The sequence below is a fragment of the Pelodiscus sinensis genome, chromosome 7, assembly GCF_052426305.1.
Source record: "Pelodiscus sinensis isolate ZL-2025 chromosome 7, ASM5242630v1, whole genome shotgun sequence".
Taxonomy (NCBI): domain Eukaryota; kingdom Metazoa; phylum Chordata; order Testudines; family Trionychidae; genus Pelodiscus; species Pelodiscus sinensis.
Window position 1 is genome coordinate 27,768,804 of NC_143058.1, and position 17,397 is coordinate 27,786,200.

Consider the following 17,397-nt stretch of genomic DNA (forward strand, 5'->3'; position numbering starts at 1 on the left):
TACTGCGTCTGGAGGTGCGGGTACTGAGTACCCGACAGTACCTGCACAAATAAAGCACTGCGCATAAGTAACTCTAGCTAACACTGCAGGATGCTTTGGGAACCATGGCAGAAATCCTTGCTTTTTTTTTTTTAAGCTTATGACCAAATCTCCCATTTGCTTCAAAGGCATCATGTGTACAATTGGCTGTGCCAAGTGTTTTCCCCTTGCAATATGCGAATAATGCATTAAAGGATGAGGGAGCTACAGGGCTATGCAATGCCAGGTGATAGGTGCATGGAAAAATATGTATTAGTGTACGATCTGCAGCTGTGTGCGGCGCAGCTTCATGCTGCGGGAGAGCTACATCCCGGTCTGCTGGGGGTAGGCAGTTCGGAGGAGGCGGCGGTGGTGTCTGGCGACGGGCCATGCAGGTGTTTGCGCAGCGGGCAGCAGCACCGCTCTCCGCGTGGGACGGGGCCGGGCGCACGTGAGGGCAGGAGTGTGTACACACAGACACGCACTCGAGCAGGTCACCGCGTCGGATGCTTGAGGAGTCGGGTGAACGCACCTGTTCGGCCCGTGACACGAACTCCTGTCCCCGGCCGCCTGCCCAGCCCTCACCCCGCAGCCAGGGTCGCGCTGCCCCCGCCGCGCTCTCCCTCAAGCCCTCGCCACAGGCTGGTTGCGCGCGCAGCCCGGCGCCCCCTCTCACTCCCTCACCATCCTTCCCCCCCCCCCGCCGCCCGCTAGTTCTCGCGTTGGCTGCCGGGATCGCTGGCCGCTTTGGTTAATGTCCGCCATGTTTGCCATGGCGCAGGGAGCGGATCGAGCGAGCCCGGCGCGGATCTAGGGCTGCGGGGCGTGCGCGGCGAGCTGCGGGCGGCTCTGCGGGAAGCTGAGCCGGGGCGGCGGGGCTCTCCATGGTGTTGTGGGCCGCGTGCGGGAGCGGCTGGGAGGCGGCGGCGCGGCCGCAGTGAGGGGCCCCCCGCCCGCCCGGCCCCGGGGTGTTATTGTGAGGGGGAGACAATGAGCAAACTCTCCTTCCGAGCCCGGGCGCTAGACGCCGCCAAACCGCTGCCCATCTACCGCGGCAAGGACATGCCCGACCTCAACGACTGCGTCTCCATCAACCGGGCCGTGCCGCAGATGCCCACGGGCATGGAGAAGGAGGAGGAATCGGTAAGGGAGCCGCGCAGGGGGGGCACCATTGTTTATCAGACACCCCCTCCCCTCCCCTCCCCTCCCGGGAAATAGGCCATTGGTATTCGCCAAGCGCGCTACGCACGCTGAACGCCGCAGCCTTGCGTGGTCCTTATGGGTCCTGCGCAAGAAGCGCAGCGTAAACTCTCCTCCGACGCCGTAAGCGGGCTCTGCTCCGCCATCTTCTTTGCGTCCAAACTCGCGAGTGTTTTGATTAGCCGGGGAGGCCCTTACGCTAGCGTAAGGGAGAAGTAGGCGCAAGAGGCATCTTTGAATGCGGCAGTGTGCGCGCCGGCCGCTCTTGGCGTAGCGTGCTTGTGCTGCTGCACTCCTCACTGTTGTGTATGTGGGACTCCAAGGCAGCAGGGGAGTGGAGGGGGCTGTCTACGCTGTGCTCCTTCCGTGCAGTCAGGAAGGCTTTGCATTGTAAAATGGAAGTGTGTCCTGCTTCTAAGCTGCCATACTATGGGTATCAGCGTCCCTGACGCTACTCGAGAGTGAAATAACTTGGTGGGAGACCCTATTCCCACATTATATTTCAAGCTGTCAAATACAGACTGCACTTACTTTCTGAGTTTGGTTGTTAACTGATGCATCAGTGTCGGGAGCATGCATGGCTTGCAGTAGCTCAGCTGTCCATTGCCGCGGTGCTGTAGCGGCCGTGGGCATTATAATGTAAAGCTTTTGTGCTTCGTTGGTCAATATTTTAAAATAACATGTTTGGAGCTTTTCTTTTTATCTTTCCATTGCTGTGCTTGGGGTGATATTGCAGCCTGCAAAACACACACACACTCGGGTGCAGGCTGCATTATTTACACTCTTTAGGAAAGGCTTTGTAAATGTTGCAAGTAGAATACCAGCTGTCTGCTGTTGCAGATCGTATAGTTGTAAATATATCATCACTGCTGTAAGAATGCTCTGTATTTATATGTTTAAGAAAAATGGTAACTGTGTGTTGAATATGTGAAATACCATTGCATAGCTCTAACTGGATCTATAGCTAGACCTAGATTTTCTAGTATACAACATGCTGTTTAGTGTTAAGATGATTTTAAGTAAGCTAATCAATGTTAGGAAACGTATCACCTGTAGAATGCTTGCTGTCCAATTTTGCAGTGCTGTGTGTAGAGATACATTGCTGTCTGTATATTTACCAGAAAATAATTTTAAGAGGAGTCTTGTCAGCATTAGGACAGCACTGTGAATACTTGCTGTCCATGATTGCAGTGCTGCTTGACTGTAGTCTTCAAGACTACCACTTGCACTACTAGGTTTTCATCAGACTTGCTGTAGTTGTATGCAGAGTGGAGAGTAAATGCACCCATAAGAATTTCTTCAATGAATTTCTGTCTCCGCCTTGTAGCCAGCCCACTATGTGCATGGATTGGCTTATCAGAGGTTGTGGCTGTCAGAAGAAGGCTCCAACTCTCTCTGATTGGCTTTCTCAATACAGTAGAATATTGAAAGAAATCTTGTGATCAACGCTTAGAGTGCTCTCGCTGTATTTTGATCATAGAGGTTGCAATTGCCCTGGAATATATGTGTGTATTTAGATAATTTTAAACAGACAGCCATAAAACATTCTGAACAGTATAAACATAAAACAATAATTTTAAAGCAAACTTGGAGATTGTACGTTTTACTTTTCCTTTGCAGTAAAATGTAATTTAAAAGTCACAGTAGCAGACCTTGCAACATATTGCTTGTTTGTGAATTATGGAAGCTCTTTAAAAGGCAAACATGACTCTTGATTTAGACTTTTAAAAAATGTAAGTGGCAGTATTGGCCTGCTAAACCCAGGGTTGTGAGTTCAATCCTTGCGGAGGCCATTTAGGAGTTCGGGGCAAAAATTCATCAAGGATGGTACTTGGTCCTGCTGAGAAGGCAGGGGACTGGACTCAATGATCTTTCAAGGTCCCTTCCAGTTCTAGGAGATAGGCAATCTCCATTATCTTACCTTATCAGTATTTTTTTTAGAATCTTAAAATATACCAGTGTTCAGAATGTTACTTGTTAAACTAAGTAAATACATCAAATACAAATTTTCTGAGTTCTGTATTCTGTTGTTGAGGAGAAAATGTCATAAATTGCCTGTGTTATTGTTACACTAGAGGTGTGTGTGTGTGTGTGTGTGTGTGTGGGCGGGGAGGGTATTGGGCTAACTTATATATTATAAAATCCTTTTAATGTGTAAGTGATTTTTAATGTATGAACAAAATAAGTGCTCCCATTACATTAAAATGGGAGGGAATGTGTATATGTTAAATTCTAAGGTCATTACATACTGAGATTTGTGTGGTATAATATATAACAATGTCATCATTATTTCTCATTACATTTCTCATTGAATTATTATTTCTCATTGAATTTCAAGATCTACTGATTAAGATTGTTTTCACTATGTTTGCAACTGTTTTTACTACCTTTACTTTTTACACTTTTGTCCACTGGTGCAAGAAAATTGTTTTTAATGGAAGGTTGAGAATTAGATTTAAATATGATAAAGTCATAGTGGAGAAGCTAAATGAAGTCTTTGCTTCAGTCTTCACGGCTGAGAGTATTGGGGAGATTCCCAAACCTGAACCATTCTTTTTAGGTGACAATTTAGGAATTGTCCCAGATTGAGGTATCAGAGGAGGTTTTGGAACAAATTGATAAACTTAACAGTAACAAGTCACCAGGACCAGATGGCATTCACGTAAGAGTTCTGAAAGAACTCAAATGTGAAATTGCACAACTATTAACTGTGGTTTCTAACCTATCCTTTTAAATCTGATTCCATACCTAATGATTGGAAGATAGCTAATGTGATGCCAATATTTAAAAAGGGCTCTAAAGGTGACCCTGGCAATTACAGACCAGTAAGTCTAACGTTAGTACCAGGCAAATTAGTTGAAACTAGAGTGAAGAATAAATTTGTCAAAGACATGGATGAATATAATTTGTTGGGGGAAAGTCAACATGGTGCCTTTCTGTAAAGGGAAATCATGCCTTACTAATCTGCTAGAGTTCTTTGAGGGGGTCGGCAAACCTGGACAAGGGGGATCCAGTGGATATAGTATACTTAGATTTCCAGAAAGCCTTTGACAAGGTCCCTCATCAAAGACTCTTACGTAAAGTAAGTTGTCATGGGATAAGAGGGAAGGTCCTTTCGTGGATTGATAACTGTTTAAAAGACAGGAAACAAAGGGTAGGAATAAATGGTAAGTTTTCCGAGTGCAGAGAGGTAACTAGTGGGGTTCCCCCAAGGATCAGTCCTGCGACCCATCCTAAGTGATCTAGAGAAAGGAGTAAACAGTGAGGTGGCAGACTGTGAAGAGAGCTTCAAAAAGATTTCACCAAACTAAGTGACAAATGAAATTTAACGTTGATAAAGTAATGCACATTGGAAAAAATAATCCCAACTGTATATTCAATATGATGGACTAATTTGGCTTCAGCTACTCAAGAGAAAGATCTTGGAGTCGTGGATAGTTCTCTGAAAATATCTACTCAGTTGCAGTCAAAAAAGCAAATAGAATGTTATGAGTCATTAAAAAAGGGATAGAGAATAAGACAGAAAATATCTTACTGCCTCTATATAAAACCATGGTATCCCCACATCTTGAATACTGCGTACAGGTGTGGTTGTCATATAAAATATATATTGGCATTGGAAAAGGTTCGGAAAAGGGCAACAAAAATGATTAGGGGGTTTGGAATGGGTCCCATGTGAGGAGAGATTAAAAAGACTTGGATTTCTCAGCTTAGAAAAGAAGAAACTAAGGGGGGATATGATAGAGGTCTATAAAATCATGACTGGTATGGAAAAAGTGAATAAGGAAAAGTTATTTACTTATTCCCATGATAAAGAACTAGGGTTTACCAAATGAAATTGATAGGCAGCAGGTTTAAAACAAAAGGAAGTTTTTCTTCACTCAGCGCACAGTGAACCTGTGGAACTCGTTGCCAGAGGATGCGACGAAGGCTAGAACTTTAACAGGGTTCAAAAGAGAGCTAGATATATTCATGGAAGTTAGGTCCATCAATGAATATTAGCCAGGGTGGGTAGGAATAGTATCCCTAGCTTCTGTTTCTCTGGAGGTGGGTGACAGGTAATCTTAACATGATACCTCCCCTGTCGTGATCCCTCGTATTGGCCTCTGTTGGCAGACCGAATACTGGGCTAGATGGACCTTTGGTCTGACCCAGTATTTCCATTCTTATGTTCTTATTTATTGGAAAAAGTTCCAGTAAAAGACTTTGAAGATTGCAGCATTACTTCAGTGATAGTGATAGAAATGTAGCCGTGTTAGTCTGGTGTAGCTGAAACAAAATACAGGACTATGTAGCACTTTAAAGACTAACAAGATGGTTTATTAGGTGATGAGCTTTCGTGGGCCAGACCCACTTCCTCAGATCAAATAGTGGAAGAAAATTGTCACATCCATATATACCAAAAGATACAATCCAAAAAATGAACACTTATGAAAAGGACAAATCAAATTAAATTTCAGAACAGAAGGGGAATGAGAGGGGAAGGTTTTCTTTCTTGTTGGTTTTCTTGGGTCTGTCTTGAAGTAGATGGTTTTTAGGTATTCGTCTGGCTCTTTCAATTTATTTTTTTATTTCTTCGGGTGGGTAGTTGAGGTTTATAAATGCTTGGTAGAGATCCTGAAGTTTCTGGTCTCTGTCAGTGGGATTAGAGCAGATGCGGTTGTATCGAAGGGCTTGGCTATAGATGATGGATCATATCGTGTGTTCTGGATGGGAGCTGGAGGCATGTAGGTAACTGTATGAGTCGGTGGGTTTTCTGTAGAGAGTGGTGTCTAATTTTCCATTGTTGATTTGTACTGTGGTGTCCAGGAAATGGATCTCTCGTGTAGAATGGTCCAGGCTGAGGTTGATGGAGGAGTGTAGGTTGTTAAAATCTCTGTGGAATGTCTCCAGTGTTTCTTGGCCATGCGTCCAGATCATAAAGATGTCATCGATGTAGCGTAAGTAGAGAAGGGGTAAAGGGGACGGGAGCTGAGGAAACGTTATTCTAAGTCAGCCATAAAGATGTTAGCGTACTGTGGGGCCATGAGTGTACCCATGGCTGTGCCTCTGATCTGGAGGTTTAAGTTGTTCTCAAACTAGAAATAATTGTGGGTGAAACAAAGTTACATCGGTCTGCTGTCAGATTGGCAGTGGTGTTCTCTGGGATAGTGTTTCTAATTGCTTGTATTCCGTCTTCATGTGGGATGTTGGTGTATAGAGCCTCTACGTCCATGGTACCAAGAATGGTGTTATCGGGGAGGTTATCAGTGTTTTGTACTTTAGATCTACTTTGTGCAGTTTTGCTTGCGTGTGTGTGTGAGACCTTAAGGAGGTATGGTTTGGTCTCTCCTTGGTTTTTTGTTAGTTTGGTTTTTTTTTTTTGGACTGGACCGTTAAACGTTTTAGTCATACTTAGAGATTTTAGAGAGACGGGGTGGGTTTGATGATATCTTTTTTGTAGTGGGTGTGGTGGGGGAAAGAGGGGGGGAGGAGGGTAAGTTTTCGAGCGATACAGAGTTCTTCAGGTTTGGGAAAGTAGGGTAGCTTGATGGCTTAAATGCATTGTAGAAGCAGCAAATTAAGATGTTTCTCTGCTTCCATTCCTGCACATAAATGTCTTTCCTTGTATGAATCTTCGATGAAGTTAGTGGGACCGAATGTGTGGAAAAGTTGTGTGGTTTATTTATTTATTTATTTATTGTTGTTTCATAACAGGTCACTGAATTTTTCTGAATCTTAATTTTCACCAAAATACGTTTCATAGTATTTCACATTTGTTTATACTGTTATCATCATAGCAAAATCAGATGTTACCTGTAATGGTCTTTCTGTTTGTGCTGAGACTAAAAGTACTGAATGGAGACACATTAAACTTTGCTTGAAGAGTTTAATCCTGGCCCCCATGAAATCAATGGGAATTTTGTTGATTTTTAGTGGGGCCTGGCTTGCATAAGAACAGCCTGATCCTCATACATACTTATTCATATGAGTAATTTCATTCATGAGTAAAGGTTTTTTTTTCATAAATTCTGGGTATGTGTTTTATTCTGATACATGCTGAATGCTAATAAAGTAAGAAGAATCTATATTGTGATTAGAATGGGAGGTTTTAATTTTGTATTAAAATTTTACCACTCATTTCTACTATTCCTACTTTATATTACATTGTCACACAGTCCAGATTGTGATGCTGTTTATGTTGAAAAATACTTTACACCAAAAGCAATCCCAGTGAATTTAGTGGGCATAACTTAGGTAGTAAAGTACTGCTCAGAGTAATATTAATATTACAGTGTTTATGGTGAATCTTTGCAGAAATTTTGGAAGTATCTTGACTTTTTCAATATTTTAGTAGCAGTCTTGTATCCTTGCTGATATAACTTTCAACATATCAGGGGACAGATGTTGTGTTTCTACATTATCTATAATTTTCATGGGAGTTGTGTGTTCAGGGATTGTGGGATTGTATTGCAAGATCTGAGTCTACTGATGTACATAATTTTAACTCTGAATTGAGTTTGTGGGCCACATCCTGCTCTCAGATAAAATTTCATAAATCTGGAGAAACTATTTTGATTTAAATGGAACTAATCTGGATTTATGATGTCATAACTGACAATGTTTTTTGTTTAGTGACAGTGCGGAGAAAGAAGCGTTGTCCGATACCTTCTATGCTAAGTAGATTTTCAGCATAATCTTAATACCAAAAACTGTATAGTACATAAGTACTTGATGAATTTACTGGCACTTTGCTATCAAGTCTGAATTAGAATAAGTGTTGTCTCAGATGCTATTGTTATACCTTTTAGGTAAAAATTACTTTTCAACCAGAAAATAAATGAAAAAATAATTGGAGTTTTAAGAAGTGCCTCCAATTTCCTTTGTGTAATTACAGGCAGAAAACCATCAGAATAATTTATAATAGTGACTGGGCAGTTTTAAGTGCTATTAGACATTTAACTCAGAAATTTAATTTGAACATTCATTCTTTTTATAATTAGACTTGACTTCATATTTAAAGTCAAAAGTTATATAAAGTAGAAACTACAAAATAATGAGGTAAGTTGTTGTCGGTAGATGCTAATATGCAGGATATTTTTAAAGTATGAATGGGGGAAATCATAAAATTGAAATGGGTACATTTCATTTTTGCAGTCTTCCCCTCAGTCATATGAGGATACCTTTTTCAGTACTCACTTAACCCATCTTGTAATTTTAGGTGCAGGCAAAGTGAATTGAATTCCCTTCATCTGTCTCTCTGTATTATGTGTGTCTTTCTCTTGTCTCTGTCCCCCCCCCCCCTTTTCCTTTTTTTTTCTTTGTTTGTTTTGTTTTGTTTTTGTTCATCTTCCTCAACTCTCTGATTTGGAAACCTTATTTCAGTTCATCATCTGACTTCCAAAGCAGCATACTTATTCCCTAGCTGAGGCAATTGGTTTAGAGCAGGGGTTCCCAACCTTTTTTGGTCCCCATACACCCTTGGCTTTTAGTAAACCTTCCCATTCCCCCTATTCAATATGAAAGGCAATAGATTCTAGACTCTAGAATCCACAACTTTTTTCACTAACACTACTACTTTTGGAATATTTCAGTTAGGATAATCTAGTTATTTACCAAATATTCCCTGTACCCCCCTGACAAGCTTTTCATACCCCCAGGGGGTACGCGTACCCCAGGTTGGGAATCCCTGGTTTAGAGCAGTGGTGGGCAGCCTAGACTAATGAGTGGGCTTCATGAGTAGCCCTCATTCATCTCAGTGAGCCGCAAGATTATCATGAAGATCAGGGGTGGCTAACCCGCGGCTCTTTGCTTAAAGAAATGCGGCTTTTGGTAGTTCTCTGCTATGCACCTGGACTGCTTGCACCTGGTGGTTCTGCGCATGCGCTCCAGCGCCTGGAGGAAGAAGCGTGTGGTGACGGTGGCTGCAGGCATTGGGTTAGAGCGGGAGGGGGTGGGCTGGGGGTGCCTGGTTCTGGGGGATGGGAAGGAGTGGGGGGGGTACAGGCTCTAGGGAAAGGGAGGGCATTTGGGTTAGAGCGGGGAGGGCTAGGAGTGCCTGGCTTTGGGGGGGGGGCGGAGAGGGGAGAGCATTCAGTTAGAAGGGGTGGCTGGGAGTACCTGGCTCTGGGGGAGAGGACGGGGATTGAGTTAGAGAGGGGGCTGAAGCACCTTAAACTCAAAGTCTTTACAGATGCAGAATAAGGCAGCCAACACAGATGTCATGTTTAAATTCCAGGGCAAAAAAAGAATCAGCATGTACCTGGTTTATACTGTATTTTCTTTAAAGAAAATTCAAAGCTAGTGTTTGCCAGGCTGAAGCAATTATTCTGAAATATGAGTCTCTCCCTTATTGTTTTTGAACCTCTCGTATTTGCAGTCTGGGACAGACCTGAATTTTTAGAACTATTAACAAGCCATAATTTTCGTAATTAAAATAATGAGGAAACCACTCCAGCTTGTTGATCTCTGGTATGAAACAGGCACTTCAGATTGTGCTAATTTACTTCTCAATTCAGTTTAATTTAAAAAAACTCACAGGACATTATAGATCAGTAGTGTTAAATTTAAAATACATGGCAGGGATTTTTTAATTTTTATTTTTAGTGTGAGACTATTACTGTATTTGAAAAATGCATGCATCTGACGAAGTGGGTCTTTGCCCACGAAAGCTTATGCTCCAATTAATCTGTTAGTCTATAAGGTGCCAAAGGACTCCGTTGCTTTTGCAGATCCAGACTAACATGGCTACCCCTCTGATACTGTATTTTTAAAGGGTTTTTTTTTCATTTGATGTTTGTTCCTTGTCAACTTCTCTGAAGATATATGGATTGGCTGTGAATTTTTTAAGTGACTAGATACTTTTTAATTGTTTTTTGTCCAAAATGTCCTGTAGTGTGTTTATACTACATTTTGTGAACTATAGATCTATATATGATATATAAGAATAAATATATAAATATGTGGCTCTTCGCACTTTATCCACAGCTATTTTGGCTCTTCATCTTTAATTGGTTGGCCATTCCTGATAAAGATGATCTCCCAGGAAAGGGTAGTTTTGCCGACTGCGCCTGCGTATCTAGAATTTGCAGGGTGTGCCAGTTGAACCATAGAAGCACTTTAGATGCAGAAGAGGTGCACAGTTCTCCGAGTCGGTATTGTGTGCAAACAGCATGCACCTCATTTCACATACCCTTGCTTTACATGCGTATCTCTTCAGTAATACCAGAAGGGGAGGGGGAAAAAAATCTGTGCATACAGAAATGAGCCTAATCTGGCAGTGGTAAACAAAACATCTTGTGGGCCAAACTTAGAACCCTGATGGGCCACATGTTGCCAATCATTATTGGTCTAGAGCACTGGTTCTCAAACTTTTTGGTCCATGGACTGCTTGGCTCAATGCAAACCTTTCTGCGGACCATGAGTTGCTAATGGAAACTCACAGTTAATTACATAATTATGCCCAAGGTATTTTGCAAGTGCTGCAGCTTGGGAGAGTGGTTTAATTTAAATTATTAAACAGATTAAGCGTTTTAACTTCCTCATGTTAGTTTATCTCACTTCATTTTAAATAAAGTAAATTATTAATTTATGTCCAACGCACAAGGTTTCAATGTTTTCTTTCTTTATGGCAGGGGTGGGGAACCTTTTTTGGGTCAGAAGCCACTGAGAAAAATCAGTCGGGGACCACACAAGTGAGAAGCAAAAAAAGCCTCCAAAAATCCCCAACTCTCACTGAGGCCCCCATCTGAGACACCTCGCTCCTCTGGCACTCCAGTCCTGTGAGGCGAGGGGAAGGGACAGGGAGGACTGAGGTTCAGGAGTTCCCATAGGCCAGATTTACTTTTCTCGGGTGCCGGAGTTAGTGGATTTTGCGGACCCCCTTAGGCTCTGGGGGGACGGGGGGGGGGGGGGACAAACATGAAGGGTTCAGTATGCGGGACAGGGCTGCCAGTGAGTGAAATAGGGATGGGGGTGCAGGAGTGTGACATCTGGGTGGGAGGTAGGGTGGAGAAGCAGGCTGTGGGTGGGAGTAGGGTGTCTGGCCAGGAGGAGGGTGCAGGATCAATGGTGGATGCTGGAGCAAGATGGGGGTAGGTATCTGGCCGGGGGGAGGTGCAGGAGCAAGGGGAAGTGTAGGAGCAAGCTGGGGTACCAGGTCTTGTCAGGAGGAGAGTGAGTGAGGAAGGTACAGAGGTCTGAACATGATGGGGGACGCTTACCTGGCTTCATGTCCGTTGCAGCAGGGAAAGCCTCTGGACAGTGTGTCACTGCCCTGCCCTTCCCTCAGCAAGGTGGGGAGAGGGTGGGAGCTCAGCTCTCTCCTGGCCAGCGAGTAGCTCCTGGGCTCCTCACTCCCATGACTGTCCAGTTCATTTATCCTTGGCTCCCAGCATCCCCCCACAGCAAGACTCCCTCTTCACTGGCTACGGGATAGTGCAGCATTGAAACTAGGGCTGATTATATAGGGATCTCTCACTTGGTGCAGAGAAGCAGCTGGCCCTGCGGTGGGGTAGGGTAGTTGTTTATTCAGGGATCCCCTGCTCGTTGCTGAGATGCAGCTACCTCTGGGGGGGAGCTGTGTAAAAGCAGCATTGCACAGTTAATGAATGGGTTTCAGGAAGAACTGTTGGTTAATGCTGACCTCAGTTCCCTGATGTGATGCTAAAGAGGTTGATGTTCTGTCCCTATCTGAGCTGGGGGTCTAGTTTGTTAGCGCAGGAGATGATGTCAGAGCAACGGACTAACATGGGCATCCTTATCCTCCCCGAAAGCAAGCCAGGCCTGCTCTCCCCCTTCATCTGTCCAGGGCTTGTGCTCTGTTCCTCTGTCCGTGCTCTGCTCCCTGAGCAGTCTCTGGGTTCTGCTCCTTGCACAGCCTTGCCTGTGGGGAAGGGTCACGCTTCACCATGTGTCCCCAGGTCCTACAATTTCTGAGCATGATCCCATCACACCCCAGTCTCCAATTCCTCCAATTCCTCCATTGCCTCCTCTTCCCCCTCCTCTGGCCCCCTCTCCCCCACTCCTCCTACAGGAATGGGGGTCCCAGCTCTGTGTGGGGTCCCTGTGCTGCCTGTGATGGCAGGCAAGGAACAGGGCTGGCTCTTCAGGGTGGACCTCATTGCCTCCTTCTCCACCAGCCTCCCCACTGCCTCAACACCCCCCAGCCCTCAACACCCCTGATGCCCCTGTCTCTCTCACACAGTGGTGGCTGCTTAGGGATGGTCCTGGCCAGGCCCCGATGGCAGGTCAGTCTGTTCCCCCTCCCCCTCCTCCCATCTTTGGGTCTCTGTAGGCTGGCAGGGCTGAGGCGGGCGGAACAGCAGCAGTGCAGGGGTGGGACCTGAATGCTGCAGCTCTGCTCAGGGTCTCCGTGATGCCCGGTAAAAGTGGGCAGGGAGCCAAGGTAGCTCTTGGGGCAGTGGGGGTGGACTCCCTCACCCCATTGCTACTATTTCCCCTCCCCCCACTCCCGCATGCTTGCGAGGCCAGGTGGAGCAGGCAGGGCCTCAGTCCTGGGGGGCAATGGGGGGTAGTGTCCCAGCTCTGCTCAGGATCCCTGTGCAGGCAGGTGGGGAGTTGGGGCAGCTCTAGGAAATATCAGGGGTGGAAGCAAGTGAAGAGCTAGGTCTGGTCAGGGCTTTCTTCATTTTCTCAACTCGTGTGTGCCCGGAAGCCAGAGCTGGTGCTCCAAGCCTTGCGGCTCCATGGGGGAATAAGGGGTGAGCTGCGTTCGACCTGCAGGCCACCTGGAAGGAGACCACAGACCACTAGTGGTCCGCAAACCGCACTTCGAGAACCACTGGTCTGGAATGCTTTCATTTTGCACAAACTACATTTCTTTTTTAATCCTGAACGTTTTTGTTGTTATAACTTATAAGCAACAGTGAGGACTACTAGAACTAGAAAAGACACAGAAAAAAGATTTCCTCTTGTTTGTTTTTGGTATTTGACAGTACTCCTTGTATAAATATTTCCGGTCCTCTCTATCTTTTTATTTATTTAGATAGTTAGGCCCCAATTCTAGACATTGATTGCCTGAGGCAGAATTCCTTTAAAGTCAGTGTAGTTCTCTGTAGATCCAATTGCAAAATCAGAGCCAATAGTCACTTTTAGTCACTAAAAAACCCCTTTGTTTGTGGGTTTTTTATAAGGTGGTGGTGGTGAGAGTATAGAGGTACAAGCATGGTTGGGAAGGTCAAGAACAGTGTTGAACTATTTTTTAACCCCTGTTTTGAAATTGACCAGTTTTCAATTGAACAGCAAAGCTTTAATGAATGGTATTGATAGCTTCTAAAGATAGTTTTACCAGGGATGTAAAATCTCGTTTAATCAGTTAACCAGTTAAACATATTAACAGAGTGAGTGGGGGGCAGCTCACGCCAACCCCGGGTGGGCTGGGGGTGGGGTGGTCTAGTTGGGCCACTGGTTAACCATTGATATCCCTAAGTTGTATCATTTTTTTTCATGACAACGTTTCCAAAACTTTTAAACACCGAGTCCCTCATCAGGAAACTGAAACCAGTCATGGACCTCTTTAACACCTGTATATGTTGAAGTTTTTGCTGTCAAGCAAACATTTCTGCATCTAGTATGCTCACTTCTCATTTTGAAGTTAATATGCTTTTTTGTAGCCATATAGGGCCTTCACCTCCACCCCTCCTTTTTGCAGTAAAGCGGAAGCTGGGGAAGTACAGCTCTCCACTGTCCTTTTATGCATTTTCAGGAGTGCATTCTCTACACTTAGAGAAGGCTGTTTTGTGGGATGCAAGAATAGTGACCATGATATAAAGCCTTCAAATCTGACATTCAGTCTTTACACTGAGGAAAAACTAGATGAATGCTATATATTATATTTTAGTAAATACCTTCAAAACATATGAGCTTCCGGTGTGAATAATACTGGGTTACGACTACATGATCACTTAATTTATGACACCAAGTTCCATGTTTGTTTGTGACTGTGTTAACTTGTATGAATGCCTCTTTCCCTCCATTTCTGCATTTATAAAATAGGGATGCTGATACTTAACAACTATGGCTTAATTTTTGGAAAACACTTGGATATTTTTGTATGAAAGTTTCTGTATAAATATAAAGTACTTAATGTCTTTATAACAAGATTATACCTTATCAGAAGTTCTTCTTGTCTATGAAAGTTGATACTCAGACTCAAATATAATGTTTAGGAAAAGATCCCATGTATGGTTATGAAATCATAATTTCATAACCATATATGGGATCATTTCCTCCCTGACCCCTCCTTTGCCCTTTTAGTACTGAACTGAAGGAAACATTTGATTAGTATGTTTGGCTTATGTTGCATGTAGTGTTCAGTTGGATTACTTCAGATTTTAATAGGTAATGTTTAAGATTACATTTAAATCTTGATGAACTTTTCCCCCAAGGTGATATGCAGCTTCTTTTATCCTCCACTAACTATGCTATGTGCTATATAGTGTGTCTTTTTTATATTGAAGTGCCTATTTTCCTTTCTATAAATATGCCTCTCCTTCAGTTAAGTGTGTGTGAAAGAGAGCAAGAATGTAAGCTTGGTATTACCAAGTGAATGTGATACCAGGATAAGTAAAATAGAATTTCTATAAAAAAAAATAACATTCCTGCCTTCGTGTAGATACTAATATTTCCTATCGAATTGTGTTTTTTTAAAAATAGAACTTGAAATGTGAAAAATAAACTCTTGATTTTTTTTATTAATGTTTAATTTTACAGTTCAGGTTGAACCTCTTTAGTCCAGCATCCTTGGGAACCACAGGATCAGTGTTGTCTAGCAGCGCTACCAGCACTTCCACTGCTTATATCTTAGAAAATGTTTAGAAGTAAATTAGAGCTAAATAACAGCACTGAGAGCCAGGACTGGTGGCTATAAAACAAACGTTATGGGGAAACTTAGTTGCACTCATCAGTGGACATCCAGCTAACTAAAATCATGCCAGATTAGAGGTTCAACCTATAAATGTTAATTAGAAAATGCTTATCAGATAGTCGACTCGACAAATTGCTTCCTCCCTCCTTGCTTCCTGTATTGGAGAGAGGCAGCAAAGGCAGGAGCCAGTGCTAGGAGAAGCTGGCTTAAAAGCCAGTCCCCCCCCCATCACTGTCTCGGGGGGGGGGGGGGCAGGGCAAGGGGTGCAGTAGGGAACTGGCAGCACTTTTTTGCTTTTGAAATGTAGCAGGAGCAGGGCTTTTGCTACATTTCAAAAGCAGAAATGCCCTTGGAGCAGGTGGCAACCAGGGTACTCCCCTGGTGGTCCCACAGGCCCTGCTTTTGAAATGTACAAGAAACCTGGGAGAGGGGGAACCTCTGTACATTTCAAAAGCAGGGAGTACAGGGCCAGTGGGGGACTGCTTAAGTCTTCTGTTAGCCCCGTGCTAACTTACATTTCAAAGGCGGAGGTGCTCTTATCAACTAATCGAATAGTCAATGCAAATTGTACCAACTATTCAGTTAGTTGATCAATCTAAATTTAACATCCTCAGTGGAGATACTATAGAAATCTAACTCTTATTCTTCATAGAATCGGCTACTAATTGACATAAAAGGTATATACAGGTTTTCTCTGCTGCTCCTTTTAAAATGAGGATTTGCTAAAAATATGTATGCAAAGACATTGTAATGGTAAGTATTGCATGATGTAATTTGGGAGTACAGGCAGTCCCCGAGTTACGCGGATCCGACTTATGTCGGATCAGCAGTTACGAACGGGGCACTTCCTCTCCCTGGTCTCGAGCAGACCAGGGAGAGGAAGCAAAGCGGCGGCGGAACGTGCGGCTGTCAGCTGGCTGCGCGCTCCGCTCTGCTCCCCCCCCCCGTCTGCAGACCAGGGGGAGGGGGAGCAGAGCGGAGCAGAGCAGAGCGGCGGAACGCGCAGCCAGCTGACAGCCCAGACGTGTCTGGGCTGTCAGCTGGCCGCGCATTCTGCCGCTCTGCTCTGCTCCGCTCTGCTCCCCCTCCCCCTGGTCTGGGCTGACAGCTGGCCGCGCGTTCCGCCGCTCTGCTGTGCTCCGCTCTGCTCCCCCTCCCCCTGATCTGCGGGGGGGGGGGGGAGCAGAGCGGAGCACGCGGCCAGCTGACAGCCCAGATGCGTCTGGGCTGTCAGCTGGCCGCGCGTTCTGCCGCTCTGCTCTGCTCCGCTCTGCTTCCCCTCCCCCTGGTCTGCAAACCATGGGGGGGGGGGGAGGGAAGCAGAGCGGAGCACGCGGCCAGCTGACAGCCCAGACGTGTCTGGGCTGTTAGCTGGCCGCGCGTTCCGCCGCTCTGCTCTACTCTGCTCCCCCTCCCCCTCCCCCTGGTCTGCAGACCTGGGGGACGGGGAGCAGAGCAGAGCAAAGCCGCGGAGCCCGAGGGCAGCAGGATAGCCACGGCGCGTCTGGGCTGTCCCGCTGCCCGCGTGTTCCGCCGCTTTGCTCCCCGTCCCCCTGGTCTGCAGACCAGGGGGACGGGGAGCAAAGCAGAGCAAAGCCACGGAGCCCGAGGGCAGCAGGATAGCCACGGCGCGTCTGGGCTGTCCCGCTGCCCCCGTGCTCCGGACGCCTGTGGTACAGCAGCTGGGGCGCTGCCGGTTGGTCCCGTAGTGCCGCTCTGGGTGCCACTGGACCAACCCAGCAGCACCCCAGCTGCTCTGCCCCAGGTGTCCCCTAGTCAGCAGCTGCTGAAAATGACCAGTGGCTGACTACAGGAAGCCCCTGCCCCGGGCTTCCTGGAATCAGCCGCTGATCAGTTTCAGCAGCAGCTGACTTGGGGATGCCTGGGGTTCTTAAGTTGAATCTGTATGTAAGTCAGAACTGGCGTCCAGATTCAGCCACTGTTGAAACTGATCAGTTTCAGCAGCGGCTGAATCTGGACGCCAGTTCCGACTTACATACAGATTCAACTTAAGAACAAACCTACAGTCCCTATCTTGTACGTAACCCGGGGACTGCCTGTATTGAGGGCAGAGAGTAATCACATCAGTCAGGGCTCTTATAGCTGTATAAATAGAAGAATATTTTTCACCTACTGTTTCAGAGCTTGTTTTACGTAGAAAGTTTCACGTGTTGGGAATGTGCTAATGAAATGCCACTGAATCCACCAAAATCATTTCCATAGAAGGGAGTTAACAATAGTAGATACAAAAGAAACAAGGATGCAAATGGTCAAACTAGGGCCTATAAAGTCAATATAATAATGGTTTGAGC

The 17,397-nt window shown here is 45.2% G+C and overlaps 1 protein-coding gene across 1 annotated transcript in view; it reads left to right on the top strand.

Annotated features, from left to right (window-relative positions):
- Nucleotides 1–747: 747 nt before the first annotated feature.
- EPC2 (enhancer of polycomb 2) overlaps nucleotides 748–17,397 on the top strand; it is a 125,143-nt gene continuing 108,493 nt past the window's right edge. Inside the window, exon 1 of the mRNA XM_006135681.3 lies at nucleotides 748–1,161. Within this exon, the coding sequence (XP_006135743.1) occupies nucleotides 1,009–1,161 (153 nt within the window). The 5' untranslated portion in view covers nucleotides 748–1,008. The remainder of the gene's footprint in view (nucleotides 1,162–17,397) is intronic.